Raw genomic sequence first — 25047 nt, 5'->3', positions numbered from 1 at the left:
GAAGTGTTTTGACTAAACCAACACAGCAGGAGGGGATGCTTTTTTAATTATAACTTCCAAATCGCTTCTACAAACTTGTGACTTTTTGTTGTGTGAAAAGAAAGGGAACATAAAAAAGAAGGAAAATTGATCACATGTGAGAGGGAGGAGCTTCAGTCACATGGCTCGTTGGTTACAAAACTGGTATCAAAATAAAAGACACTAATCAAAATCAAAATGTTGGTTTGCAACAAATCATTAATGTTGTTTTTTTGGATGTAAAAATTATAATAAAATGTTTTGTTACATTTTCCATCAGTCTGTCAGCTAAGCATTTGAATTAGTCAAGTTCTTTGGCTTTAAACACATTTAAATGTACACATTTAAATGTGTACATTTAGTTTAAACAGAACGGTTTATTTTGCTCTCATTGCAGTTCATGTTGGCCAAACTTATTAATAAATTTCGCTGGAAAGCCATCCTCATCACAGACAACCGCGTTCGCACAATGAACGAGATTCTCAACAGCATCAAGCTCATCAAGATGTACGCCTGGGAGGAGTCCTTCGAGGAGAAGATCGCAGGTGAGAAAAAAAACAGAATTTTGAATTTTTATTTCTAAATAGCAGAAAAACTGCTCACATTTTTTGATATTTCTTACAGCTGAAATTTTTTTACTCTTTTAACTTAGAAAAGTTGATAATTTGTGCTGCTGAATGTAAATGAAAACCCCATGACAAAAACATCTAGAATGCTGCATTTCTTGATTGTTTTAATTCTTCCCTGTTGGGATCTATCTCTAAACATTATAGTAAACCCCCAGAAAAAACCTGATTCACCTCTGACCGCTCGAATCCGAAACACAATCTGAGACATACAAACTTCATTGTATTTTAGGGCATTCAAAATATTTTTATGTTAGCAGAATTTACCAGATTATTTTCATAAATGCTCAAAATAAAAAAAAATAAAAAACAATAAGAATCTTCACAGGAAGAAATACTCCCTTATTTTTTTAATTAAAGATATTAAAATTCCCAAATATGTTTTTATTTTTATTTTTTGGGTAGTAAAAACAATGTCAATCATGAAAAATAGAACATAAAGATGTTTACAAACCCATATTTACTTTTTAACATCACACAAATATGGCATTTTAAAATTAATGTATAAAAAGCATCGTAAATATTTACCTGATAATCTACAAAATACATTTGAAAAAAAGTAATTATCCCAAAAGATTATAATTAATTATCAAGAAACCTTCGGTTTTAAAACCAAAGTTAGAGAACGATGAGTTTCAATGAAGGGAATCAGGTTATGGATCATCCTTGACCATAGATCAAAGAGGCTAAATCAGGCTAAGCTTCTTATTTTGGCCCCCCAAACTGGAATAAATTACATTGATAGTCCAACACAGAAGTACGGAACAAACATTTAAGAAAATTGACCTTTTGTTTAGATGCCGTAAGTTACTTTTCATTCCTGGAAGATTTGTAGTTTTTCCTATTATTCAAACACCACACGAACGCAGCATTTCTCTAAATGTACGTTTTCTGTGAGGGGTAACAACCCATTGGTGCAGGTGGCTCTAGAATTAGAACAAAAGCCACAGCTTTGACACAAAAAACTCAAAATGTTTTGTTTTAATATATATATGAGTTTATTTATTTTCAATCAAAATGAAAGCGTGTTTTTGTCCGGATTCTGTGTTATTTCTGTCTCTAATGAGGTTAAAGACCAAAGCGCGAATCTGCTCCTCGTCCGGCCCTTCTATCCAGTTTTAGATCCCTTTGTGGCCCACGACTCCAAAAGTTTATAATAAATAAATTGACACAAAATGTAAAAAATGTTTTATTCTAAAAGTATGAACATTAAAGAAAGGGTATTTTATACTTGTGTTTAAAGCCCCACTATGATCAAAATTGTGTTTTTAACATGTTCTGTTGATGGAGGACATTTATAAAGAAAATCAAGCTTAAAATTGCATTTTGGATTTTTTTTTATATGAATATTTGTGAATTAGGACCAGATGGAAAAAGAAATGCAGTTTGATTTAACCTAAAAACGACATCATCCTAATTGAAAGACCACCGGGAACGCTTTAATAAAAGGAAGAAAAGATGATCAGACCCCCAAAAGATTTCAGAGGAGCACTGAAAAATAAAATAAAAACATTTATTTAGGCTAAACACATTACATGCAGATAAAAATAAAATCCTTATTGTAAATTAGACCCTAATGAATGTGGTATAAAGAGGTTTTGGAATGAACAGGAACTGGTGGTGTAGGGCTCAACATGCAATAGACCGGACTTGGTGGTAAAAACTTTATTTGTACTTTTGCTGCTACAAAGTATCCCAAAGTGCTTCGCATCATAAAATAGATATTAGTAACACAAAAAAATAGTAGTTAAAGTAATAAACTTAGTAAAAACAATACTAATAATAAAATAAAATAAAAACTCATAAAAACCCAACACATATAAATCCCACAAGTACAAGCAAATTAAATTAAACCAAACTAATTGTTAATAAAATGTATAAAATCAAATAAAAACATGTAGTAAAAATTACATAAAGGCTTTACTTTTACTATTAAGATGAGTTCACAGTGGCTGAAGCCCTCACGTCCTCAGGCGAGGCCCAAAGTCCTGAAATGAGGCCTCAATGTGGGTTTTTCTTCTGACCTCTGTGACCCCCAGCAGACCTGAGGGCTCTGGGAGGGTCCTAAAGTAAAAGGAAATCTGATCAAAATGAGGGGCCAGTTCCATTTAAACCTTTATAAACTAATAAAAGAACCTTAAAAATCGATGCTGACGCTGACTGGGAGCCATTTCAAAGATTTCAAAATTGGAGTAACGTGCTCCTTCTTTTTGGTTTTACAGTTAAAAGGCGTGCAGCCGCTTAAAAGCATCACCCAAACTTAAAACGTGATCATTTAAATGTTTAAATAAACGTAGGTGCGGTGTGTGACTGACAGGGACAACCCTAAAACAGAACACGATAAGAACTGAGGAAGGATCAAAAACAAAAACAAAAATCCAAATTAGCCATGTGACAATCCTCACAGAAGGGGTCTCCATGTTTGCAGCAGGGGCGGTAACTCCAGTTTAGGAAACATCCTAAAGTTGATTTTCTTGGCTCAAACCGGTTTCAGAAAGTTTCTCCTCTGTCCTCTAGACTTGAGGAAAACTGAAAAGAAGCAGATTTGGCTTTTCAGCTGCGTTCAGAACACAAACACCAGCCTCACCAGCATCGTCCCCACGCTCGCCACCGTCGCCACCTTCCTGGTGCACACGCTGATCGGCCTGGAGCTCAAAGCCTCTGACGTGAGTGACGGAGGCCGCCGCACCGGGCGGGTCTGGAACTCAGATGACAGAAGCTTCTCTCCATTCTCAGGCCTTCACCACCATCGCCATCTTTAACTCCATGAGGTTCTGCCTGGCTCTGATGCCCTTGTCGGTGAAGGCCCTGGCTGAGGCGGCCGTGTCCATCTCACGCCTGAGGGTACATCCTCACCCACATGCTCTCCTCCTGCTGGTCCACGTCAGTCACTCCAGCGCGTCCTTCTCGTCTTCCAGAAAATCCTCCTGATCCAGAACCCGGAGCCTTATCTGATGCAGAAGAGGAACAGCGACTCGGCTGTTGTGATGAAGAACGCCACGCTGTCCTGGACCAAACCGGACAGCCAGGCTGAGGGGGCGGAGCAGACAAGCAAAGAGGAAAGGATGGACGCCTCACCAACCCTGAGGAACATCTCCTTCACGCTGCCGAAGGTCTGCTTCCCCTGATTCCGTCAGAGTTCACTGCCGGAGTCTAACAGATGATCCGTCCATCTCCTGCAGGGAAACCTGCTCGGCGTCTGCGGGAACGTCGGGAGCGGAAAGACTTCCCTGATCTCCAGCATTCTGGAGCAGGTTTCTTCTTCTTCTTCTCTACATTCTCAGGTTCACGTCGTATCTGCAGCCCACCTTTCTCTGTTCTTTACATCGTCTGCTTGTCGTTGCATCTTCCAGATGCATCTCCTTCAGGGATCCATCTCAGTCGACGGGAAGTTCGCCTACGTTTCCCAGCAGGCCTGGATTTTCCACGGAACAGTTCAAGAAAATATCCTGATGGGGGAGGCTATGGACCAGACCAAGTAATTAAAGCATTATGGACACTGCAAAACTAGGCAGCCTAGCAATCATTTTACGCAACAACAAATCAAAAACTAGACACAAAGGCGTTCCACATGAGAATTCAAAAAGGGAAAAATAAACTAAAAAAGATCATTTTTAGATAGAATTACTTTAAACTGAATGTTACACAGCCCATTAAGAAGTATTTTTTTGCTGGTGATGTTTTTTTTTTAGTTTTGGCGTACGTAATTGTAGTTCTATTTGATTACAGTGATAAAAAAAAGAATTATAAATGGAAATGACTCATATTAGAATAGGTTTTTAGTGCATCCTAATAAATCCTCGTAAAATCTAAATGAGTACTTATTCTTACATTCTTAGAACATAAATCTAAACTTTTAATCCAAAATAAGGACAAATGCCAGTCTAACTTGTCAACATTTAGTGAACTTTTGAAAAACATCCTTGTTTTGGGTGTTTTTAACATCTTCATGTGGCCTTTTTCTGATGACTGAGTACTGAGTACACACACACACACACATATGTATATATACACACACACAAAATGAAGCTTAGAATTGCATTTCTGAGTGTTTCTTTATTTAAATCATTGTGAATCAGGAGCAGACAAAAAAAATGCAGTTTGAGAAAGATTGTATTTGTGATGTAGAAAATACGCTGGGCGGGGCCACAGACTCCCTGCTCCGATGCATCCACTTTGCTGACAAATTGATCCATGTTTGTGTTTATTTTTCTAGTCTGAACTGGAATCTGGCTCAAAACTGTACGGCTGGATAACTCCAATATTGCTCGCCGTGCACCGCTAATGTTAGGTTGGGGCTGTGAGGGGCTGGAGGCTAGTGGGAGAGGGTAAATAAAGGGATAATGGGAAATGAGGGCAGGCTTACACCGTGCCAAAGGTCCTGCCGACAACTTAGAGACAAATTTCTAAGGAGCTCCAGCTGCTCTGCAGAAACTACTTTCTAGAAAAATACTTTCTTTTTTTTTAGGCTAAAACCAGCATAATCATAATTAAAATATTTATTTTAATCTGATTAATAGGTCAAAAGATGATCGGAGTGGGACTTACACCAGACAAAAAAATTCTTGACTTGCTGATTTTGAATCACTGAAAAAAGAAACAGGAAGTACAAGTTTTCCCTTGTTTCTGCAGGTCCCACGTCAAGAGGGTTTGACCGTGAGACAGTGTCTCACATCTGCGCGGTCACATTTACCTCAGCAGTCAAACGGGGTCAGAGGTTGTCAGTGTTATCTTTGTTATCTCGCAGCTTCATCCTCGGAAGTCACTCAGACTGACTGCTGACCTCTCATAAAACCTCCAGGCCTGCAGATCAGAACGAAAGGATTTAAACGCTGTTGGAATCATAAAATCTGATCCCAGCGTGTCCATAAAACACATTCTTTTATCGGACGTCTAGGGACACAATCAGGAAAGTTCAAGTTTACGAGTTCATTCACCTGCAGCTGGAGACTCAGGAAACACAGAAAGGGAAAACTGCTGCAGCTGCTCTCTGAGTTAACAACCTTTTTAATTTTTAACTCCAATTAGCTGGAATAAACCCTTAAAATCGTTCATCCGTTAGAAACAAAACAGGAATAAAACAGGGAAACATAACATAAGAGCCTGCATCCAAGTTTATGACTGATTCATTTATAAATATTTGCTTTTTTTAAACATTTTATTTTATAGTTTCCTCCATCCATATCATCTTAACACAGTTGTTTTCAACTTTATTTGACAAGAAAACACAAATGTATAAAAGTAGAAACACATCAAGCTGCGTTCTACCAATAAATGTTTTGTTTGCGACAAATGATAGCTATTATAGAATAAGGTAAATAAGGTAAACACTCACATTTTCCACAAAAAAATATATGGAAACAGTGAGGTGTCTGTTTCACAGCTTTCATGGCCACGGCTCATTCACATCACCAGAAATCCTAAACAAACACTAAAAAGAGAATACCACTAGAAAAACAAACAAATGGGTTTTGTTAATTAAATGTATGCATTGTGGCTGCACTGCGGATGCTCTATGAACCAAGATTTAATTTGTTTATTAAATGTGGACAGTTAATTTAAATATTTTTATATCAATATGAACACTGGCCGATTTCAAAGAAAAAGGAATTGGAGCAAAAGAAACTGGACTTTACAGTCTCCACTTGTAGTTGCTCTTGTTGAGGGGGACGTTTCCTGTCTATTAACAAACTGAGAGAGCAGCTCTCCGTTCATTTTAATGTTTAGACTATTTGATGTTTGACCTATTTTCTATGTGAAAAACATAATTTTGTTTCAATTAAGAGTTACAGAGGAGCTGTTCTGCAGAGTCGACACTTTCTCAAGGCTTTTTGTCTGTGTGCTGCTGATAACATGTTGAACTAAACAAGCAAAGGATTGACTGTAAAAAAATAATCTCCTTATAGATTACTCAGGTACTAAAACATATTTTTGCTTTTGATTTATGGATTTAATCGATTCATTTTATTTGTTAATTTGTTAATTTCATTAAAAGGCTAATCCACAGCAAAACAATTTATATTTATTTAAGACTTTTCCTTTCCAAAGTTTGAAGCCCATGAGAATTATCTGAGAGTTAATTATAATAGAGAGAATGTGACTTCAAAAGTCTGTAATTCTCACTTTAAGTTGACCCTAAAGGTGACCCTAAATCACCTGACGGTTCATGTTTTAAACTGAAAAGCTAATCAAACCTTAAGAATATCACACAAAGCATCAAACATCATCCTGAAATAGTTTGAATGAACTCATTCCCCCCCAAAAAAATAACGAAAAAATGATATATGCATGTTTAAAATAATTGTTAATCATTATCTTTTACCAAAAAAACAAAAAGTATTTAAATTCTTTATTTCATTAAAAAAATAGTTATGAAAAGTGTTTTTTATGGAAAGAACAAACAAACAAAAAAATGGCGAGAGTATTATGATTATGGAGTTTCTGCTACTGTGTGATAAAACACACAAACTGACAACATATTCTCTAGTTTGGTGAATTCCAGAACATTTCTAAGCTTATTTTTACAGATTCAAACTTTTGCATGTTGAATTCAGTCGAAACATTGTTCATGTTTTTATTTTTTACCTAACGAGGCACCAATCCACAAAGAGAATGCGTCATGTCTTTACTTTTCCTTTGTTTTCTATAGCTGCTCTCTGTTTCTTGCATGAATTGGAGGCAGCGGGACCACGAATCTCCTCAGATTTCCTGACAGAGATCCAATTAGGCTCTGCGTTCTTCCCTGCAGGTACGACCGGGTTCTGGATGTGTGCAGCCTCAGAGCGGACCTGCAAATTCTGCCACATGGTGATCAGACCGAGGTAGAAGCACTCCAACATCCCTATGATTTTCTCTTTTAAATGGTGTTTTAATTGTGAATAATACGTTTTTAACCAAATTCCCACAACCTAAATGTCCTAAAAAGCCACATTTTATGTGTATCTGAAGCTTCAGTTTCCAAAACCTTCTCTATATGGGCGTGGCTGTTGGTGCTGAGCTTAATCTCCCCTTCCAGCAAGCTTTGTCTTGCGTTGCGTGAAGACCGTGACACAATGGGGGGGGGCACAGACGACACCGACTGACGGTCTCTATTCTCAAAAGTTCTCTTTGGTGATGAAGTAACAGTGAAAAGTGACATTTTTTGGTTCCAGTTCGACATTTTTTGAACAATGTGCGGAACGACAAAACAAAAGTGTGTACCAGACCCTGCTGTTCACTAAAATGACACACAAAAAATGAATTACATTATAATTTAGGCTACATTGCAGAACAGCGAGCAGATCTGGCTGTGGCGCAGAACTGATTTGCTGCTAGAAATGCCAGAAAAACAGTGACTATTCGCACATAAATTTCCAAATACGTGCAAATTTTGAACACTGCTGAACTGAGAGGAAGGGTTGAGTTTAGGATTAGAAGTTAGGGTTAAGCTGCGTTGACATCAAACGCGATCTGCGACCAGTTTCGATGTTAAGTCAATGGGACGGACGCGATATGAGCGATGGGGGCAGCGCAAAGGTCTGGCAGCTGCGCTATTTCAGCAGTGGGGCGCAGTTTGGTACCCGCCTGAACCGAATCGCCCCACAGTAGCCGGGGGGGGGGGGGGGTACTGTTGGGGTAAGGCGGGAACCCCCCGGACTCTCTATTGCAAGGCAAAATGGGGCTGGAGCGAGCCGAGCTGGCGGCCAGACAGAGACCCACCGTGGGATGGGGAGCCAGGACTTTAACTTAAAGTTTAATATTAAATACGTGTGGCCAACAACAAAATCCAACCTTGGACGCACGTATCCCTTGTGCTATCCTATGGGGTCCAGATGACCCGATCCTTACTTTGATGTGTTATACCTACCATGACAAAGGTGGATAAAGGTGGAGAGGATTTCATGTAATCCATGGACACCAGTGAGGATCACAAATCATTGAAGAAAAAAGGTTCAGAGCACTGTCTAGTGGGTCCAGATGACCCAACTCCCAATGTTAAAGTGTCAAGGATAGCACAAGTGGAACGCAGAAATGTGCCATCTTCTCTTCTCCCGAGCTTTGTGATAATTTGATTGACAGCGATTTCAAAGGAGAAATACTCAGAAATGCACAAATAGAATGAGTTTTTATTACATTTGTTCTCTTTCATAAGAAAAATGCCATCAGTACATATAAAAAAAACAACCCACTCAGCTTTAATCTGATTTATCTGTTTTGACCACAACGCACACAACTTTTTAAATTCTACATGTGAAATACATTTCTGCCGATCTCCACATTTTAAAACCAGCTCATTTCTCTTCATGCTGCACTCTTTACTTCAGTGTTTTAGACAGAGTAAGATTTAATCTTTAATGATCTCTTTTTAACTAAATATGAATAACAAAAAGTTTTAAAAGAAAAGTAATTTGGTAAAAATAAGCTTCAGTTCTTTTTCCATCTCATGTATTTCTTTAATGACAAAAATGTTTCCTTTAAGCGTTTATTACAGCCTGAGTCAAATCTGATGCTCCTACTGACTTTTTGATGAATATACTAATCAAATATACTACTAATTTTGTCCTAAAATGTCAGGTTTCAAGATGAATGAAATGTGTTTTATCTTATTGGAAAAAATGTTATCATTTATTTTCTACACAGGACGATTTTTTTTATTTTGTTTCACACAAACTGAATGTTTAAACTTTATGTTCATATGTCTGAAACTCTAAAATTTTACCTACTAAAGAGCAGTTCTTTGTTTTAGAGGCTCAGTTTCTATTTCTTGCTGCACTTTACGCAAACGGCGAGCGTGGGTGGGATCTCTGTGAGAGCTTTCTTCTGGTTCTGCTGTCAGATTGGGGAGCGGGGGCTGAACCTGTCGGGGGGGCAGAAGCAGAGGATCAGCCTGGCCAGAGCCGTCTACTCCAATAAAGACATCTACCTCCTGGATGATCCGCTGTCTGCCGTCGATGCTCATGTGGGGAAGCACATCTTTGAGGAATGCATCAAAAAAGAGCTCCGAGGAAAATCCGTCATACTTGTGACACATCAGCTCCAGGTGATGCAAGCTGGAAAAAGGCTTTCATTCTGAACAAAACCTTTGCTTTTGTCTATTCAAAAACAAATCTCTAACAAATCTTAGTTGTGTGAAAACACAACAGCGTCATACTTCTGTTGCCTTTTCATTTTAGAATTGAAAACTCAGTAATTCAACTGCATCTTTACAATAAATCATTTCCTTTCCTGTAAAGACAGTAGGTCTCCCCGTGTTTGAGGGACAAATTGGACATATTCTCACCAACGTGGCTTCAACTCTTTGAGGTATGCACACTGTTGTGCATATTTTAAATATGAGGGATTATATTTAAAAGAAAAGTCGATTTTCATTCCACTCACCTACAAGAACAACGTCCCGGGTACCAGAGACTAAAATGAGCTCCCACCTTAGGGTGGCTGAGCCGCTGCTCCTCCACACCCGTAGGAGCCAATTACGGTGGCTCAGGTTTCTTTCCGGATGCCTTCTGGACATGTCCCTCTGGGAGAAGGCCACAGGGAAGACTCAGGACACGCGGGGGAGACTCGGCTGGCTTGGGAACGCCTCGGGGTACCCCCAGAGGAGCTGGAGGACGTGGCTGGGGAGAGGGAAGTCTGGGCATCTTTGCTCAGACTGCTGCCCCTGTGACCTGGTCAAGGAAGAAGATGGATGGTTGGATGGATGGATGGATAGATGGATAGATGGATATATAGATGGATGGATGGATGGATGAATGGTTGGATGGATGGATGGATGGATGGATGGATGTAATGAATTTATCTGCAAATCCAAAATCTCGCCCCTAATGACGCACAAGTTGGAGCTCTAAGTTCAGAAGAGCAAATCCAAAAAGTCCTTTGTGACGGCCTGTAGAACATCACTTCATTCAGAGGCTGACCACGGGATTATGATCTGAGAGCCTGCAGGATCATAATGAGAGGAACCTGACAAACCCCACAGATTTCTCTGCATCCTGGCCTTTGTCTGCAGGGGCGACTCAGCTTTCCTCTTGTTGATGCTTTCGTCTTCTAGTATCTGGAATTCTGCGACAACATCATGCTGCTGGAGGATGGAGAGGTCCAGGAGGCGGGGAACCACCAGAACCTGATGAAAGCCAACGGACGCTACACTCAGATGATCAGCAACTACCAAACGGAGAAGTCCAAAGTAAAGGTTCTTCTCGTCTCCCTTGACTCTTAGAAGCCAATGACCCGGTTTACCTTTAATAACAGGATGTGGAATCTGCTCGTTTTTGACAGACTCAGAAGGAAGAGGAGTCGTCAGATGATGCTGAGACGTTGAAGGAGGCTGAGCCGTGTGCAGACAGCGGGATCGTGAATCCAGGTAAAAAAACTGTAGTAGAGCGAATAAAGTGCTAAAGAAGACCACATGAGTAGAAACAACACATTTGATTGACTAAACACATCATTTAATGGAATTTCCTGCTTTAAGGTTTCGACATGTCAGATGAGACGGATCAGGACGTAGCTGCTGATCAGAAATGTAAGTGTACAGTTTAAATAAAATTTGATTTCCCCAGCATGATTTATGTTTTTCCACCTTTATTTCTAAACAGCTTTAGCTTCTCTGCATCGTGTGCTGAAACACTAATGTCCTTTATGGGACAAACAGATTTTTAATAAATTACTTTAAACATGTGCAAACCCTATTTTTTCATTAATTTTACTGGTGTAAATTTACAAAAACCTTGAATATTTGGTTTTATTTGATGCTAAAGACATTTTTTACCCAAAAGAAAATATTTTTTTACTTAAAAAACTAAGTGCAGATGGGATTTATTCAAACTTTTTTGAACCATCCTGGATGAAAAAGTATTTTTAATTCACAAAACAGTTCAATACTACGACGGAGTTTTAGGGCCACAAAAAAAAGAAAAAGAAAACTAAAATTACGAGATTTTATCCTGTAAATTTACGACTTAAAATTTCGTAAATTTACGAGAAAAAAAGTCGTAGATTAAGGAGAAAACACCGAAGTTGTCTGTTTATCGGAACCTATCTTGAAGATGAAGTATGTGGAGCCTTTTGTGAAGCTTTATTTCCGGATTATAGGTTTTCAAACAAAGAGATTTTGAACTTTTTGATTACTCAAAATAAGATTATTTATCGTGTAGCAGTGTTTTCGGGGTTCAGTGTCGGTAAAGCGGAGTTTCATATGTAAAATAAGGAGCTCAGAGACACGTTTTGATGCAAAGGATCGCTGCAGCCTTTATTCTCCTTTACATTTACATATCATGAAGTTCATTTGTCTCATTACGTCATGAACCTGTCATCCCAACACCAATGCGGAAGTAAATAGTGTTACATACGCCCCCTCCTCCAGATGTAATGTCCCGTTTCAGCATAAAACAATACAGAGGAATGAATAGATGGTCTTTTCCAATAGTCTTTTATGTTAGCATTATAACGTTGAAAATGCCAAAAAAGTGCTCCTCCTTTTGTTTGACGGAAGTGTCACACAGAGGTCTTTGGTGGAGGAAGAAAGGATTGAAGTGGAAAGCTGCAGGGATACCGACGACGGCTTCGGGCTGCAGAGATCCTGCAAACCAACCATCAATAAATCAAACTTTAATGAATCGTAAATCAAACAAATGAGCTTCCAGACATTTGGAACATTATCAATAAACATTCAGCTCACCTGTTCAACAAAGTTTAGTCGGTCTGATCTGCTGCTGCACGGCGTTCACCTGCCGCTCTGCATGCTCACTCTCACTGTAATTTCGTAAATTTACGAGTATTTTCTCATAAATTAACCAGTTTTTATCTCATAAATTTACGAGTTTTTATCTCATAAATTTATCTCGTAATTTTACTTTTTTTTTTTTTTGGTGGCCCTAAAACTCCGTCGTACAAAAAGACCCTGAAGAACTTTAAAATTTCACTTTTTACAAGAATAGTCATTTTCAAAAATTAATCTTTTTATTATGAGTGATGGAATTCCAAAGTTTTAATATTTGCATACATTATATTTGCTATTGAAGGTTCAAAATAATTTATTTTGATATAAAAAGCTAATTTATTCCAAAATAAAACACAACTTCTTAAATTTTTTTAATTAATTTTTTTATTTTAGCTTTTTTTTAATTATTATTATATATTTTAAAAAACTGTCAAGTTATTAAAGTAAATGACAGAAAGCTTTTTATATCTGATTACTTATTCTTTATTTTATTAATTTTTATTACTCAACAACTAATCTTATCTTTCTGTTTAGCAAAAGGTTTCAAGATTGAAATTGGAACTGAGGAACAGGAAACGGGCAACTGAGGCCACCTAGTGGGCAAAAATAGAAACACAAACAGGAAAACAGTTGTGCAGTTGTAAAGCAATAAAAATCAATAACAGCCTCAAAAGTAAAAAAAAAAAAACATTAAGAAACAAAAATATGAAATATAAAGTAAAATTAAAGAAAATTAAAGAAAAACCCCATAAAACCAAAGCTTGATGTTTACACAGTGAAGTCCTGACATTTCGACTTTCTGATCCCTGAACTCCGCTGCTTCACACTTTACAAATCCATTCTGTATATAATTGTGTAAGAACCCGGAAATAGGAGTGTTCTGATCAGTCCCACTGGTTCTGGTCCAAACTCTGTAGCGGTGAGCTGCAGCCAGAGGCGGTCCTGGCTAGTTTGACCCCCTGGGCGAAACACTGGATGCAAATGTGTCAAATGGGACCTGCTTAGAGCTAAAATCCCTTTATTTATACCTTTTTGTTTTATACCTGCTAAGCTGCCGTGAAGGATGGTGACCACCTGGTCAGTCAGGAGTTGTCCACAGAAGGATCCGTCTCCTGGAGGGTCTACCATCAGTACTGCCAGGCAGCCGGAGGTATCACACCATCATTTTTCCCCATTTCACCTCACCAGCTGAGATTGGCGTTACTGGGTTGCTGCAGGTTACTTCATGACCTTCCTGACCATCCTCATCATCGTGTTGATGATCGGCTCCACGGCCTTCAGTAACTGGTGGCTGAGCTACTGGCTGGGACAGGGCGACGGGGTGAGGAGCACGACCGAGTTGGCACATAACAATGATAACAGTCTGAGCTCATCGCTTTTAAGCCATTTGTCACAATTACATTAACTTCACTGCAGCAGGAGCCACATCAGGGTTTGATCATATCATGATTAGTGGTTGCCGATGCGATTCGTAGTCATTAAAATAAACCTACCATGTCTCAATCCAAATGGTATCTTCCAGTATTGATTATAATGAATAGATTTCATTTTACAACTATTTTATTATGGTATAGGTTGATTTGATTAACAGCTTGTATCAGACAGATAGATCTGGTTGGATCGCATAAATCAATCAATCAATCAATCAATCAATCGGTTAAATGGAATAATTGTTACGTCCCTACTCGTGACAGTATTTACAAATGCATTAACAGTTTAAATGAAAACCCAACCCGACATCCTGATTTTTCTATTTTTTTCTTCATCTTCTTAGTCTGCCTTTAACTCCACCTCAGACCAGAACAACGTCTCCTCCTCCTCAGACCAGGGCAACATCTCCAAAAACCCCAAACTGCACTTCTATCAGACGATTTACGGAGCAATGGTTGCTGTCATGGTGATACTTGCTGCCTTTAAATGCTTCATTTACACTCACGTCACTTTAAGAGCTGCATGCAAACTTCATAACTCCATGTTCAAGAAGGTACGTCCCTCACTGAAGCCTTTGCCATTTTTTTTCTTAAAAAAAAGAAAACCTTTGATGTTTAAGGAGCCCCTGGCTGGTATATTTCACAGATTATTGGGAGTCCAATGAGTTTTTTCGACACGACACCAACTGGTCGCATTTTGAACCGTTTTGCCAAAGACCAGGAAGAGGTGGATACCGTCCTTCCCATGCACATGGATCCATTTTTGCAGTTTTGTCTGCTTGTCACATTCACCATCATCATCATCTCAGCTGTCTTCCCGCTGATGCTGGTGGCCGTGGTCATTATAGGGGTTTTGTTCACCATCATCCTCTTGTGAGTTGTGTCTCAACATCCTTCTTCAGATTTGCTCGGGTTGACACCGTTTGACTGTTTTTTTTTGTTCATGCGCTGCAGCATCTTCCAAAAAAGCATTCGCCAAATGAAGAAGATGGAGAACATCAGTCGATCTCCCTGCATCTCCCTCACCACCTCCACCCTGCAGGGCCTCAGCACCATCCACGCCTACAACACCAAAGACAGTCACGTCAAAATGTACGACCACAAAGCTTGAGCAACTGTGTCATCCATCTCTATGCCTTCCATCCAGAATGTTTCACTGACTTGTCTTTGCCGTGATGCAGGTTCAAAGTCCTGAATGACATCAACTCAAATCACTACCTGCTGTTTTACGCTGGCACACGCTGGCTGTCCTTCTGGCTGGACTTCATGGCTTGCACCATGACCTTATTGGTGTCTCTGTTCGTGGTCCTTACTGACAACGAAGTCATTAATCCCACCTCAAAAGGCCTCGCAATCTCCTACACCATACAGGTTTGTACAGGGATGGGCAAACTACGGCCTGTGGGCTGTTTACAAAAACATTGACCTTTGTATGGGGGCAGAGAGTTATTCTGCCTCCATGTAGTTCTTAAAATATGTGTGTTTCCCAAGTTGAACAGTTTCGATCATTCCAACACCACCTTTTTACTAGTTTCCATTTTTCCTTGAGGGACATTAACCCATCGGTGCAAATGGGTGCAGTTTTGTAAAAGACAAAAAAAAAATCCAAAATATGCTGTTTCAAAAGACATAAATTAATTTTCAATCAAAATTAAAGCATATTTTTGTCCAGATTCCATGTTTTTTCTGTCTCTTATGAGTTGAGTTACCAAAACACTCCAGGATCTGATCCTGGTCCGGCCCTTCTGTCAAATTTTAGAAAGCTTTGTGGCCCATGAGTGAAAAAAAGTTTGCCCATCCCGGGGTTAGTATGAACTGCAGAGTTATAGCTGGAAGACAAGCTGTATGACCATCAATATAATAGTCACAGCTGCTCTTATGGGTAAATACGGACTGTCAATGGACAAAAAAATTAGCAAACCTGTATGGCCTACACATGAAATATCAAGGTTGTAGACCTATACGGTGAGTCCGTACACCAAGAAATGATCATACACATTTTTTCTAAGAGCATGCTGCAAGCGACAGGTCTTAGCGAACTCTTCCACAGCATGCAAGTGTATGTAATGCTATGTTTACACCTGACTCGCCAATGCCCATTCAAGTGCCCACTTGCATTGAATATCTACCAGTGAGGTGCGGTGAGGTTAATGGCTGGTGAGGCACTGACGTCATCAGTCAGATTTACAAACATATGAACCATACTGAGTAACTTATTCACCATTTGATTGACAACAGTTAACGTGTTTTGTTTAAAATATCATTTCAACATGTTTTTTTCATATACAAACTGCAGCATGGAAAAAGCACAAACGTTGTTATCCTCTTACCTTTACTTGTAAATAAAGTCCATACGCCGCTCCTTCTGAAGAAAATGACTTGCCGCTTGCTTTCATTTATTCTATTATTTTTTAGCGTCATAATCTCAGGGCTCACCGGCGCCCCCTAACATGAGACACGAGAACTTCAGGCCTCACCCAGCGGCTTTTTTGCCGGCGTTTAGCGCTCAGCACAAGAAACACGTCCCTCACATACAGTTATTTATAAAAACAAACACTGTACATCATATACATCTGCTAAATTATGTAAACTCAGCTCATATAGTACAAGTGATTGAACCGACATACAGAGAGACAGAAGTACCGTCTGACTGCATAGGTATTGCGCAATCCCAGGTGAGGCTCAGCGGGCTGGTGCCTCATCGCACGTCAATTTTTAGTATCTGAACGGCAGATGCGGGAATTCAGCGATTTTGAAAAGAAAAAACACCCAAAAATGGTACATTTAAATGGAAAATGACTGCAAAGCACAAATTACTGATTAAATATAATAATTGAATTTATTTTTTCTCTTTTCTTCCCATAATGACAGGTGAGGCACAGCCTCACCTGCCTCTCCCGACTGCACGTCACTGATATCTACATACTGGTAAACACGCATTTATGCGCTTTTGGGCTCCTGCGTTCAAAACTCAACAAGTTTTTAACCCCATTTTTGGGCTCCACATGCAGCCATTGAACGCTCGCTGATAGTCAAACCAGTTGAACTTTGACCAGTGTCTCGGATTTTGTAGTGATGTATTGGCAGTGTCCTTTTCATTCACGGAAGTATCAACTGCATGAAAATTAATCACGGAGAAGAAATTATTGATTGTGGTTTGTGCCTGGCCTGAATTCTATTACACCAAGTCTTTTATAAATCAGAATAAAGCTGAGAATGAAAAGGCCTGGAGCAAGATTCACCAGATTTGCACCACTTCAACAATTTACACCAAACCTCTTCCAACTGTAAAGCGGCTGAATGACACAGTTGGTTACGTGCAGGACTGACACATGGGAAATCCGGGTTTGAGTCCTAGGGGGTGCGGTGTGGGCATAAAACTCTCTGCCAAACCACCTGTGTGTTTGCTATGGCAACCCCTGAAGGGATAAGCCGAAAGGTGAACAACAACCTCTTCCAACTGTAGGTACAGTACATGCGCCAGTACGAGGTAGTGACTGTCCAGTGTGAACAGTGCATGTTAAAAACTTGTTGTCAGGGTTTTTGACAATTACTTTCTTCTCACTGAAAGACAGAACTGAGACACAATCATATTAGCGTGATAACTGCATGTGTGCGCAAATGATAACAACATGAACTCTATCACTTGTTCATGTTCATGCCCGGTGTGAAAGTAGCACAAGAGTGAAGTAGGTGAGACACAGGCTTGTCAGAGAGATGTTTCATTTTTTCAACCCCTCTAATAAAAAAATTGTAGTTTTTTTTGTCATGGCGTCGTAGACGTAGCAGACCCAGATGCTGAAACCCGGAAGAAAACTCACAGCAAGGATGACTTTAAATGGATTTATTTTACCAGAGGTAAATAAGTTTCTGAGGGGATGAGGACGTATTTCCTCCGTGGATTGAACTTGGTGTTTCCTTTGAGCTGATGCAGATGAAGGGGAGGGGGCGACACGAGGACGCGTCGAACTGTGGATCCAGATGGAGCGAGGCTTGGGCGCTGAGGACAGCGGGACCGGCTTGAGGTAAGGCGTGGACGCCGAGGACGGCGGAAACCAGCTTGGAACGAGGCGTGGATGCCGAGGACGGCAGGACCAGCGTGGAGGGGAGGAACCAGCGTGACCAAGGTAGGAACCTGAAGGTGAGCACAAGACGTGGTAAGTATGGAGACAAGATAAACTTAGCTGAGACTAAGAGGCCAGGCATAAGCACCGGAGTGAGTATAACAAACTGACGTAGAATTCTGGTGAGAGCTCCCTTATGAAGACCGGCAGGATGATGAGAAGATGAGGATCAGCTGGTTCCAATCAGCAAGGTGGTGAGAGCTGTAGGAGGGGGGGAGGTGAACTGACAGGCACCGTGACAGTACCCCCCCCTCAACGACCGCCTCCAGGCGGTCCAGGACGGCGGTCAGGGTGGGCCCTGAAAAAGTCGTCCAGGAGGGAACGGTCCAGGATCATGGAGCGGGAGATCCAGGAGCGCTCCTCCGGACCGTAACCCTCCCAGTCCACCAAGTGTTGGTGACCACGGCCCCGGCGGCGAATGTCCAGAATACGAGAGACCGTAAAGGCAGGCGCGCCGTCAATGAGCCGGGCGGGTGGTGGGGAAGCGGACGGCGGGCACAAGGAGCTTTCCTGAAAGGGCTTGATCTGGGAAACATGGAACGAGGGATGAATCTTTAAAGCAGCCGGGAGCCGTAGTTTAACACAGGAAGGATTGATGATTTCGTCAATGATGTAAGGACCAATGTAACGGGGTGCTAGCTTGCGTGAGGTGACCTGAAGGGGTATGTTCCTGGAGGAAAGCCAAACCTTTTGCCCAGGTTGGTAATTTGGGGCCGCTCTCCTACGACGGTTAGCCAGACGGCAGTTGCTCTCCCGAGTGCGCAGAAGGGCAGCTTTAGCTTGGCGCCAGATACGCTGGATACGTTGCAGATGATGCTGCACAGAGGGAACGGCCAAATCTAACTCCTGCGAGGGGAACAGCGGAGGTGAATAACCAAGGGATATTTCGAATGGTGACAAACCGGTGGCAGAGGAGGGATGGTTATTGTGAGCGTATTCAATCCATACTAGGAACTTGGACCAGGTGGAGGGATTCTGGGCAGCCAGGCAACGGAGGGCAGCTTCCAGCTCCTGATTAGCACGCTCCGCTTGGCCGTTAGACTGGGGGTGATAACCCGAGGAGAGGCTAACGGTAGCACCCAGGGCGGAGCAAAAGGTTCTCCAGACCTGGGACACAAATTGAGGTCCCCGGTCTGAAACTATGTCCTTGGGGATCCCGTGGTTTCTGAAAACCTGATGGACCAGGATGTCCGCCATTTCAGCGGCGGTGGGGAGTTTAGGTAATGGAATGAACTGAGCCGCTTTAGAGAAGCGATCAACGACTGTAAGGATGACAGTGTTGCCTTGTGACGGAGGCAACCCTGTGACGAAATCTAGGGCAATATGGGACCAAGGGCGAGTAGCTATGGGCAAAGGGTGAAGTAAACCAGCCGGAGGCAAATTGGAAGATTTGGATCTGGCGCAAATATCACAAGCGGCGATAAACTCCCTGACATCCCGTTCTAGGGTGGGCCAGAAAAACCTGCGCTTAATGAGACTGAGCGTTCTTTGGACACCCCCATGACAAGAAACACGAGAAGTGTGGCCCCAAACCAGAACGTCCGAACGCAGAGAGGAAGGCACGTATAGAGTGTTAGCGGGGGGAGGAGGATGATCGGGTTCCTCATCCTGAGCCTGCAGGACCCGCGTTTCGATATCCCACGTGAGATTACCGACCACGCAGGTGGGTGGAATAATGGGAGTTGCCTCCTCAAGGTCATGATTACTGTGGATGCGAGATAATGCATCGGGTTTGACGTTCCTACTTCCGGGTCGATAAGTAATGATGAATGAAAACCGATCAAAAAAGAGGCACCAGCGGGCCTGACGGGAGTTTAGGCGTTTGGCAGAACGGAGGTAAGCGAGATTTTTATGATCCGTCCAAACTATGAAAGGGTGCTCCGCCCCCTCGAGCCAATGACGCCATTCCTCCAGAGCTAACTTTATGGCAAGGAGTTCGCGGTTCCCAACGTCATAGTTCCGTTCCGCAGGTGACAGTTTACGTGAAAAGAAAGCGCAGGGTTTGAGTTTCCCTGAGGAAACCTCACGTTGGGAAAGGACGGCTCCCACTCCGGTATCGGAGGCGTCAACCTCTACGATAAACTGACGTTGGGGGTCAGGTTGGATCAGGATGGGAGCTGAGATAAACATCCCCTTGAGTTTATCGAAGGCGGCCTGGGCCTCTGGGCTCCAAACAAAAGGTGTATTAACAGACGTAAGTTGAGTGAGTGGGGCGGCGAGACTGCTGTAGTTGCGTATGAATCTACGGTAAAAATTGGCAAATCCGAGAAAACGTTGTAACTGTTTACGTGAATCGGGAGGTTCCCAGTTGGCGACAGCGGAAACCTTGGCTGGATCGGGGCGGATGTTGCCAGCCTCAATAATGAACCCAAGAAAAGACACGGTAGATACGTGAAAGTCGCACTTTTCAGCCTTTACAAAGAGTCGATTTTCAAGAAGACGCTCAAGGACCTGACGAACATGGTGGATGTGGAGATCGTGATTGGGTGAATAAATGAGAATATCGTCAAGATAGACGAAGACAAACCTATTAAGGAAGTCTCGGAGGACGTCATTAACTAGGTGTTGGAAGACTGCAGGGGCATTGGTGAGCCCAAAGGGCATCACCAGGTATTCAAAATGACCAAGGGGGGTGTTGAAAGCAGTCTTCCATTCGTCCCCCTCCTTCATACGGACTAGATGGTACGCATTACGGAGATCCAATTTGGTGAATACACGCGCTTCCTGAACGGTGTCCAAGGCGGAGCTGATGAGAGGCAAAGAATATTTATTCTTGACTGTGATCTGGTTTAATTCTCGGTAGTCGATGCATGGCCGAAGGGTCTTATCTTTCTTTTGGACAAAGAAAAAACCTGCACCAACGGGGGACGAAGAAGGACGAATGTGACCCGAGGAAAGAGATTCATGGATGTACTTTTCCATGGAGAGTTTTTCAGGACCTGACAGATTGAATAATCGTCCCTTGGGGAGAGTGGCCCCGTTTAATAGCTCGATGGAGCAATCATAAGGTCGGTGCGGAGGTAGAGCTCCTGCCTTGCTTTTACTGAAAACAGTCCTGAGATCATGATAACATGAGGGTACCTTGGAGAGGTCAATATCATCAGGTGCTGGCTCCAGATTGGGAGAAACTGATGGTACTGCGGAGCGGAGGCAGTTGGCAAGGCAATGGGTGCTCCAGTTAGTTATGTGAAGATTCACCCAATCGAACTGGGGATTGTGACTGCGGAGCCATGGGAAGCCTAAGATAACAGGAGATTGAAGCGTTTGAGTAATATAGAATTGCATGACTTCATGATGGTTACCAGAGGTGACAAGTTGCACGGGTCTGGTGCGGTGAGTGATTCGAGTGAGCAGCTGACCACCTAGTCCAGCTGCCTTGACAGGATGATCCAGCGGTTCTGTGGGGAGACTGAGTTTGGACACTAAGTGACTGTCAATAAAACTTTGTTCAGCTCCGGAGTCTATGAGGGCTTGGCATACATGAACATGAGACTGGTGACATAGCTTGACAGGTAAATAAAGAAAGTTATTTTCCTGAATAACAGTGGAGGAACCCTCCCGCGGCCTGTCTTCTAGCGGGGGGCTTTGGAGTTTAAACGTAAGGAGCACTGCTGCACATGGTGCCCAGAATGTCCACAATAGAAACAGGTACCTTCTACCTGGCGTCTGCGGCGTTCCTCCGGTGTGAGTTTAGAATGTCCGATCTGCATGGGTTCCTCAGAGGAGCAGGTGACGTGTTCAGGAGAGATGGAAGGAGATTCTGGCATGGGGGTTTTAGACACAGGGTTATTTACAGTTTTCCTCTCAGTATGTGCTCTTTCTACCTGACGCTCGCGGAGTCGTACGTCAGAGCGAAGAGCTGCAGTAACGAGCTCCTCGAACGTTCTGGCTTCAGACTGAGAACAGAGATGGTCTTTGATCTGGTTGTTAAGTGATCGATAGAAAACCCCTTTTAGGGCAACGTCCGGCCATCCAGCTTCCACAGCTAGTATTCGAAAGTCAATTAAATGTTCACTTACAGATCGGCTGCGTTGCCTTAATCCTAGAAGGTGGCGCGTCGCCTCCTCAGTCTTGCGGGGTTGATCAAAGACCAGCTGAAATTCACCTAAGAAACGCTCAAAAGAAATCTGAGAAATGGGGTTAGCAGTTAGAAAGGCCTGAGCCCATTTGAGCGCTTTGCCTCTGAGGGAGTTAACTATGAGGGTGATCTTGCTGTGGTCAGCTTGGTAATATCGCGGAGCCTGCTGAAAAATAAGTCTGCATTGAAGAAGGAAACCCCCACATGATTCAACGTCCCCCTGAAAAAACTCCGGTTGAAGCCGGAAATTTTCAGGAATCCCAGAGGCAGCGGATATGTCCAAGCTCCCGGCTGTAGGGGCTGCAATGTTGGTATTAGCATTAGCTGGATATTGTCCGATTGAATTCATCTGGGCTTGAGAAATTATTCTCAGGCGACGAGAAAGGTCCTCCTGAATAGCGGTGACCCGGGTGATGGTACTGTAGAGGAGGTCCAGAAACAGTCCGTGCTGGATGACGGTCTGACGTAGATCTTCCGGGTCAGCTGGGTCTGGGTATTGGCCAGTTTGTTCTGTCATGGCGTCGTAGACGTAGCAGACCCAGATGCTGAAACCCGGAAGAAAACTCACAGCAAGGATGACTTTAAATGGATTTATTTTACCAGAGGTAAATACGTTTCTGAGGGGATGAGGACGTATTTCCTCCGTGGATTGAACTTGGTGTTTCCTTTGAGCTGATGCAGATGAAGGGGAGGGGGCGACACGAGGACGCGTCGAACTGTGGATCCAGATGGAGCGAGGCTTGGGCGCTGAGGACAGCGGGACCGGCTTGAGGTAAGGCGTGGACGCCGAGGACGGCGGAAACCAGCTTGGAACGAGGCGTGGATGCCGAGGACGGCAGGACCAGCGTGGAGGGGAGGAACCAGCGTGACCAAGGTAGGAACCTGAAGGTGAGCACAAGACGTGGTAAGTATGGAGACAAGATAAACTTAGCTGAGACTAAGAGGCCAGGCATAAGCACCGGAGTGAGTATAACAAACTGGCGTAGAATTCTGGTGAGAGCTCCCTTATGAAGACCGGCAGGATGATGAGAAGATGAGGATCAGCTGGTTCCAATCAGCAAGGTGGTGAGAGCTGTAGGAGGGGGGGAGGTGAACTGACAGGCACCGTGACATTTTTTATTGATATTCATGTGATAAGTGTGCAGTCTTTGCATCGAGCTTGACTGTCAGAAATGAGGAAATTGGACAGTTCATCTGTGTCGGCAGGTGTTCTGTGGGTGTCCAGCACACACACCTTACTAATGACTAGAGTGTGGCAAAAAGGGCACAGTACAACAGCATCATAAGTGCATGCGACTTACATTGACCTTACCAATACTTCATGATATACTTACCACATGCACGACACTCGTATGTTCCATTTTCATGACGACCATTATGGTGGCCGTGTGACTCTCAAAAGGACCTGCTAGACACACTGGGCTCCCCTTAGGATGCGTCTGCTACTATCAACGACCCTCCATGGTTTCGAACAACCCAAAAACTTGCAGCACCTGTACTGGTGCATGTGAATGAGCCTAAAGCTTTAGTGTGAACGTCACGGTTGAGCCCATCAGGTTGTGGTTGTGAGGATAATCCTAAAATCTTGTCCCTTTGTGTTTCACCCTTGGACTTTTCTGGAACTACCAATAAAGTACAATAAATTAAACATGTTAAGAGGGTTTAGTGAGTGTTACAGTCGTACCCAATACACTTCCTCAAGTGTGTGTTTTTGTGCTTCAGTTAACAGGTTTGCTTCAGTATGTTGTGAGACAGTCAACAGAGGTGGAAGCCCGGTTCAACTCAGTGGAGCGGCTCCTCGAATACATCACGGTCAGACTTCCTGCAGCCCATAGCACTGAAGCCACACGACCCCTGACCTCCTTATCTACATGGTTTTATACAATGTGTTTTCAGGACTGCAAGTCTGAGGCTCCCAGGCACGTACGGGACGCTCAGATCCCAGAGGATTGGCCCAAAAGTGGTTCTGTCACCTTCCAAGACTACAAGATGAAGTACAGAGAAAACACTCCCATTGTTCTCAATGGGCTCAATTTCAACATCCAACCTGGGGAGAAACTTGGCATTGTGGGGCGAACAGGCTCAGGTAAGGTGGAATTTCTCAACACATCTCAAACAAAGTGCTGTCAAATCTATTAACTTTGTACACTTGACATAAAATACATGACGGAACAGATATCATTTCATAGCAAAACAGAGCAAAAACGATATCTGCCAAAAAAATAAATCGATATTTTGACTTCTTAACTTCAGTGTCTGTGTTTGACTGCAGTTCTGTCCTGATACATGGTTACGAAGAAGCAATACTCAAAGTGTTTAACATCTTTTTCTTTTTACATGTTCTCCTTCAGTGCAAAAACACAACTTTTTAATCTAGATTCTAGTTTAAAAAATCACATTACACTTTATATTAGGCAAAACTAATCTGCTAGTGACTTCCCAGAGAGTCAATTAACATAATATTTTTAAGCAGAAGTTTTATTAGTGACCAGGAAGTAGTTTTGTCCCTAGAAACACTCTTGTTTCAGGGGAAAACTGGAACATTTTATTTTAATCACAACACATTGTACAATGTGTAGCAATAATTTCTGGTTTAATGTTATCATGTGTTCTAATGATAATCAATTATTATTACATATCAGTAACATTACTGTTCACTGAAATCATGAATGAATGTTTTCTGAAGATCATCAATCATTACTAGGCACTGGATTTTGTTACTTCAAGAGAATCTACCTGATCAGAACCGGATTTAAAAACACTGTTAAACTATCAAATGAATGAACTCAGTAGGGGTGGGATTATTTAAGCTTGCTTCTTCCCACTCCTTTTCAAGCAATAAATCAAACTCTACTTATACTTCAGTTAATGATCACTGTATTTAATTAAGAAAATGTGATTTAAGTGACATTTTTGTTTTGTTTTCTGTCTTTTTAATCTATGCATTTCATCATTTCTGTAATGAGTTTGATAAGTATGTGTAAATTCTTTATTGCTTTGACTACAATGCTTGAAATAAATCAATAAAATCAAATCAAACATTACAAATGCATTAGACATCGAAAAGACAGAAGTT

At 42.0% G+C, this 25047-nt stretch overlaps 1 protein-coding gene across 3 annotated transcripts in view; it reads left to right on the top strand.

The window, feature by feature from the left end:
• Nucleotides 1-25047, top strand: part of abcc12 (ATP-binding cassette, sub-family C (CFTR/MRP), member 12) — a 41409-nt gene that overhangs the window by 12649 nt on the left and 3713 nt on the right. For 2 of the 3 annotated variants that reach the window (XM_023953691.2, XM_078944678.1), the window contains exons 8-26: nt 416-563; nt 3162-3310; nt 3381-3488; nt 3563-3757; nt 3827-3898; nt 3998-4122; nt 7393-7465; nt 9460-9663; nt 10672-10812; nt 10899-10983; nt 11092-11142; nt 13391-13489; nt 13557-13660; nt 14114-14323; nt 14416-14642; nt 14724-14861; nt 14951-15140; nt 23694-23783; nt 23868-24057. In XM_023953691.2, the coding sequence (XP_023809459.1) occupies nt 416-563; nt 3162-3310; nt 3381-3488; nt 3563-3757; nt 3827-3898; nt 3998-4122; nt 7393-7465; nt 9460-9663; nt 10672-10812; nt 10899-10983; nt 11092-11142; nt 13391-13489; nt 13557-13660; nt 14114-14323; nt 14416-14642; nt 14724-14861; nt 14951-15140; nt 23694-23783; nt 23868-24057 (2599 nt within the window). The remainder of the gene's footprint in view (nt 1-415; nt 564-3161; nt 3311-3380; nt 3489-3562; nt 3758-3826; nt 3899-3997; nt 4123-7392; nt 7466-9459; nt 9664-10671; nt 10813-10898; nt 10984-11091; nt 11143-13390; nt 13490-13556; nt 13661-14113; nt 14324-14415; nt 14643-14723; nt 14862-14950; nt 15141-23693; nt 23784-23867; nt 24058-25047) is intronic. The other variant, XM_023953692.2, reaches the window with a different exon arrangement.

The sequence above is a fragment of the Oryzias latipes genome, chromosome 3 (assembly GCF_053564925.1).
Source record: "Oryzias latipes strain Hd-rR chromosome 3, Olatipes_Hd-rR_3.1".
NCBI classification, from domain to species: Eukaryota; Metazoa; Chordata; class Actinopteri; order Beloniformes; family Adrianichthyidae; genus Oryzias; species Oryzias latipes.
This window is presented reverse-complemented; position numbering and strand designations above follow the sequence as displayed.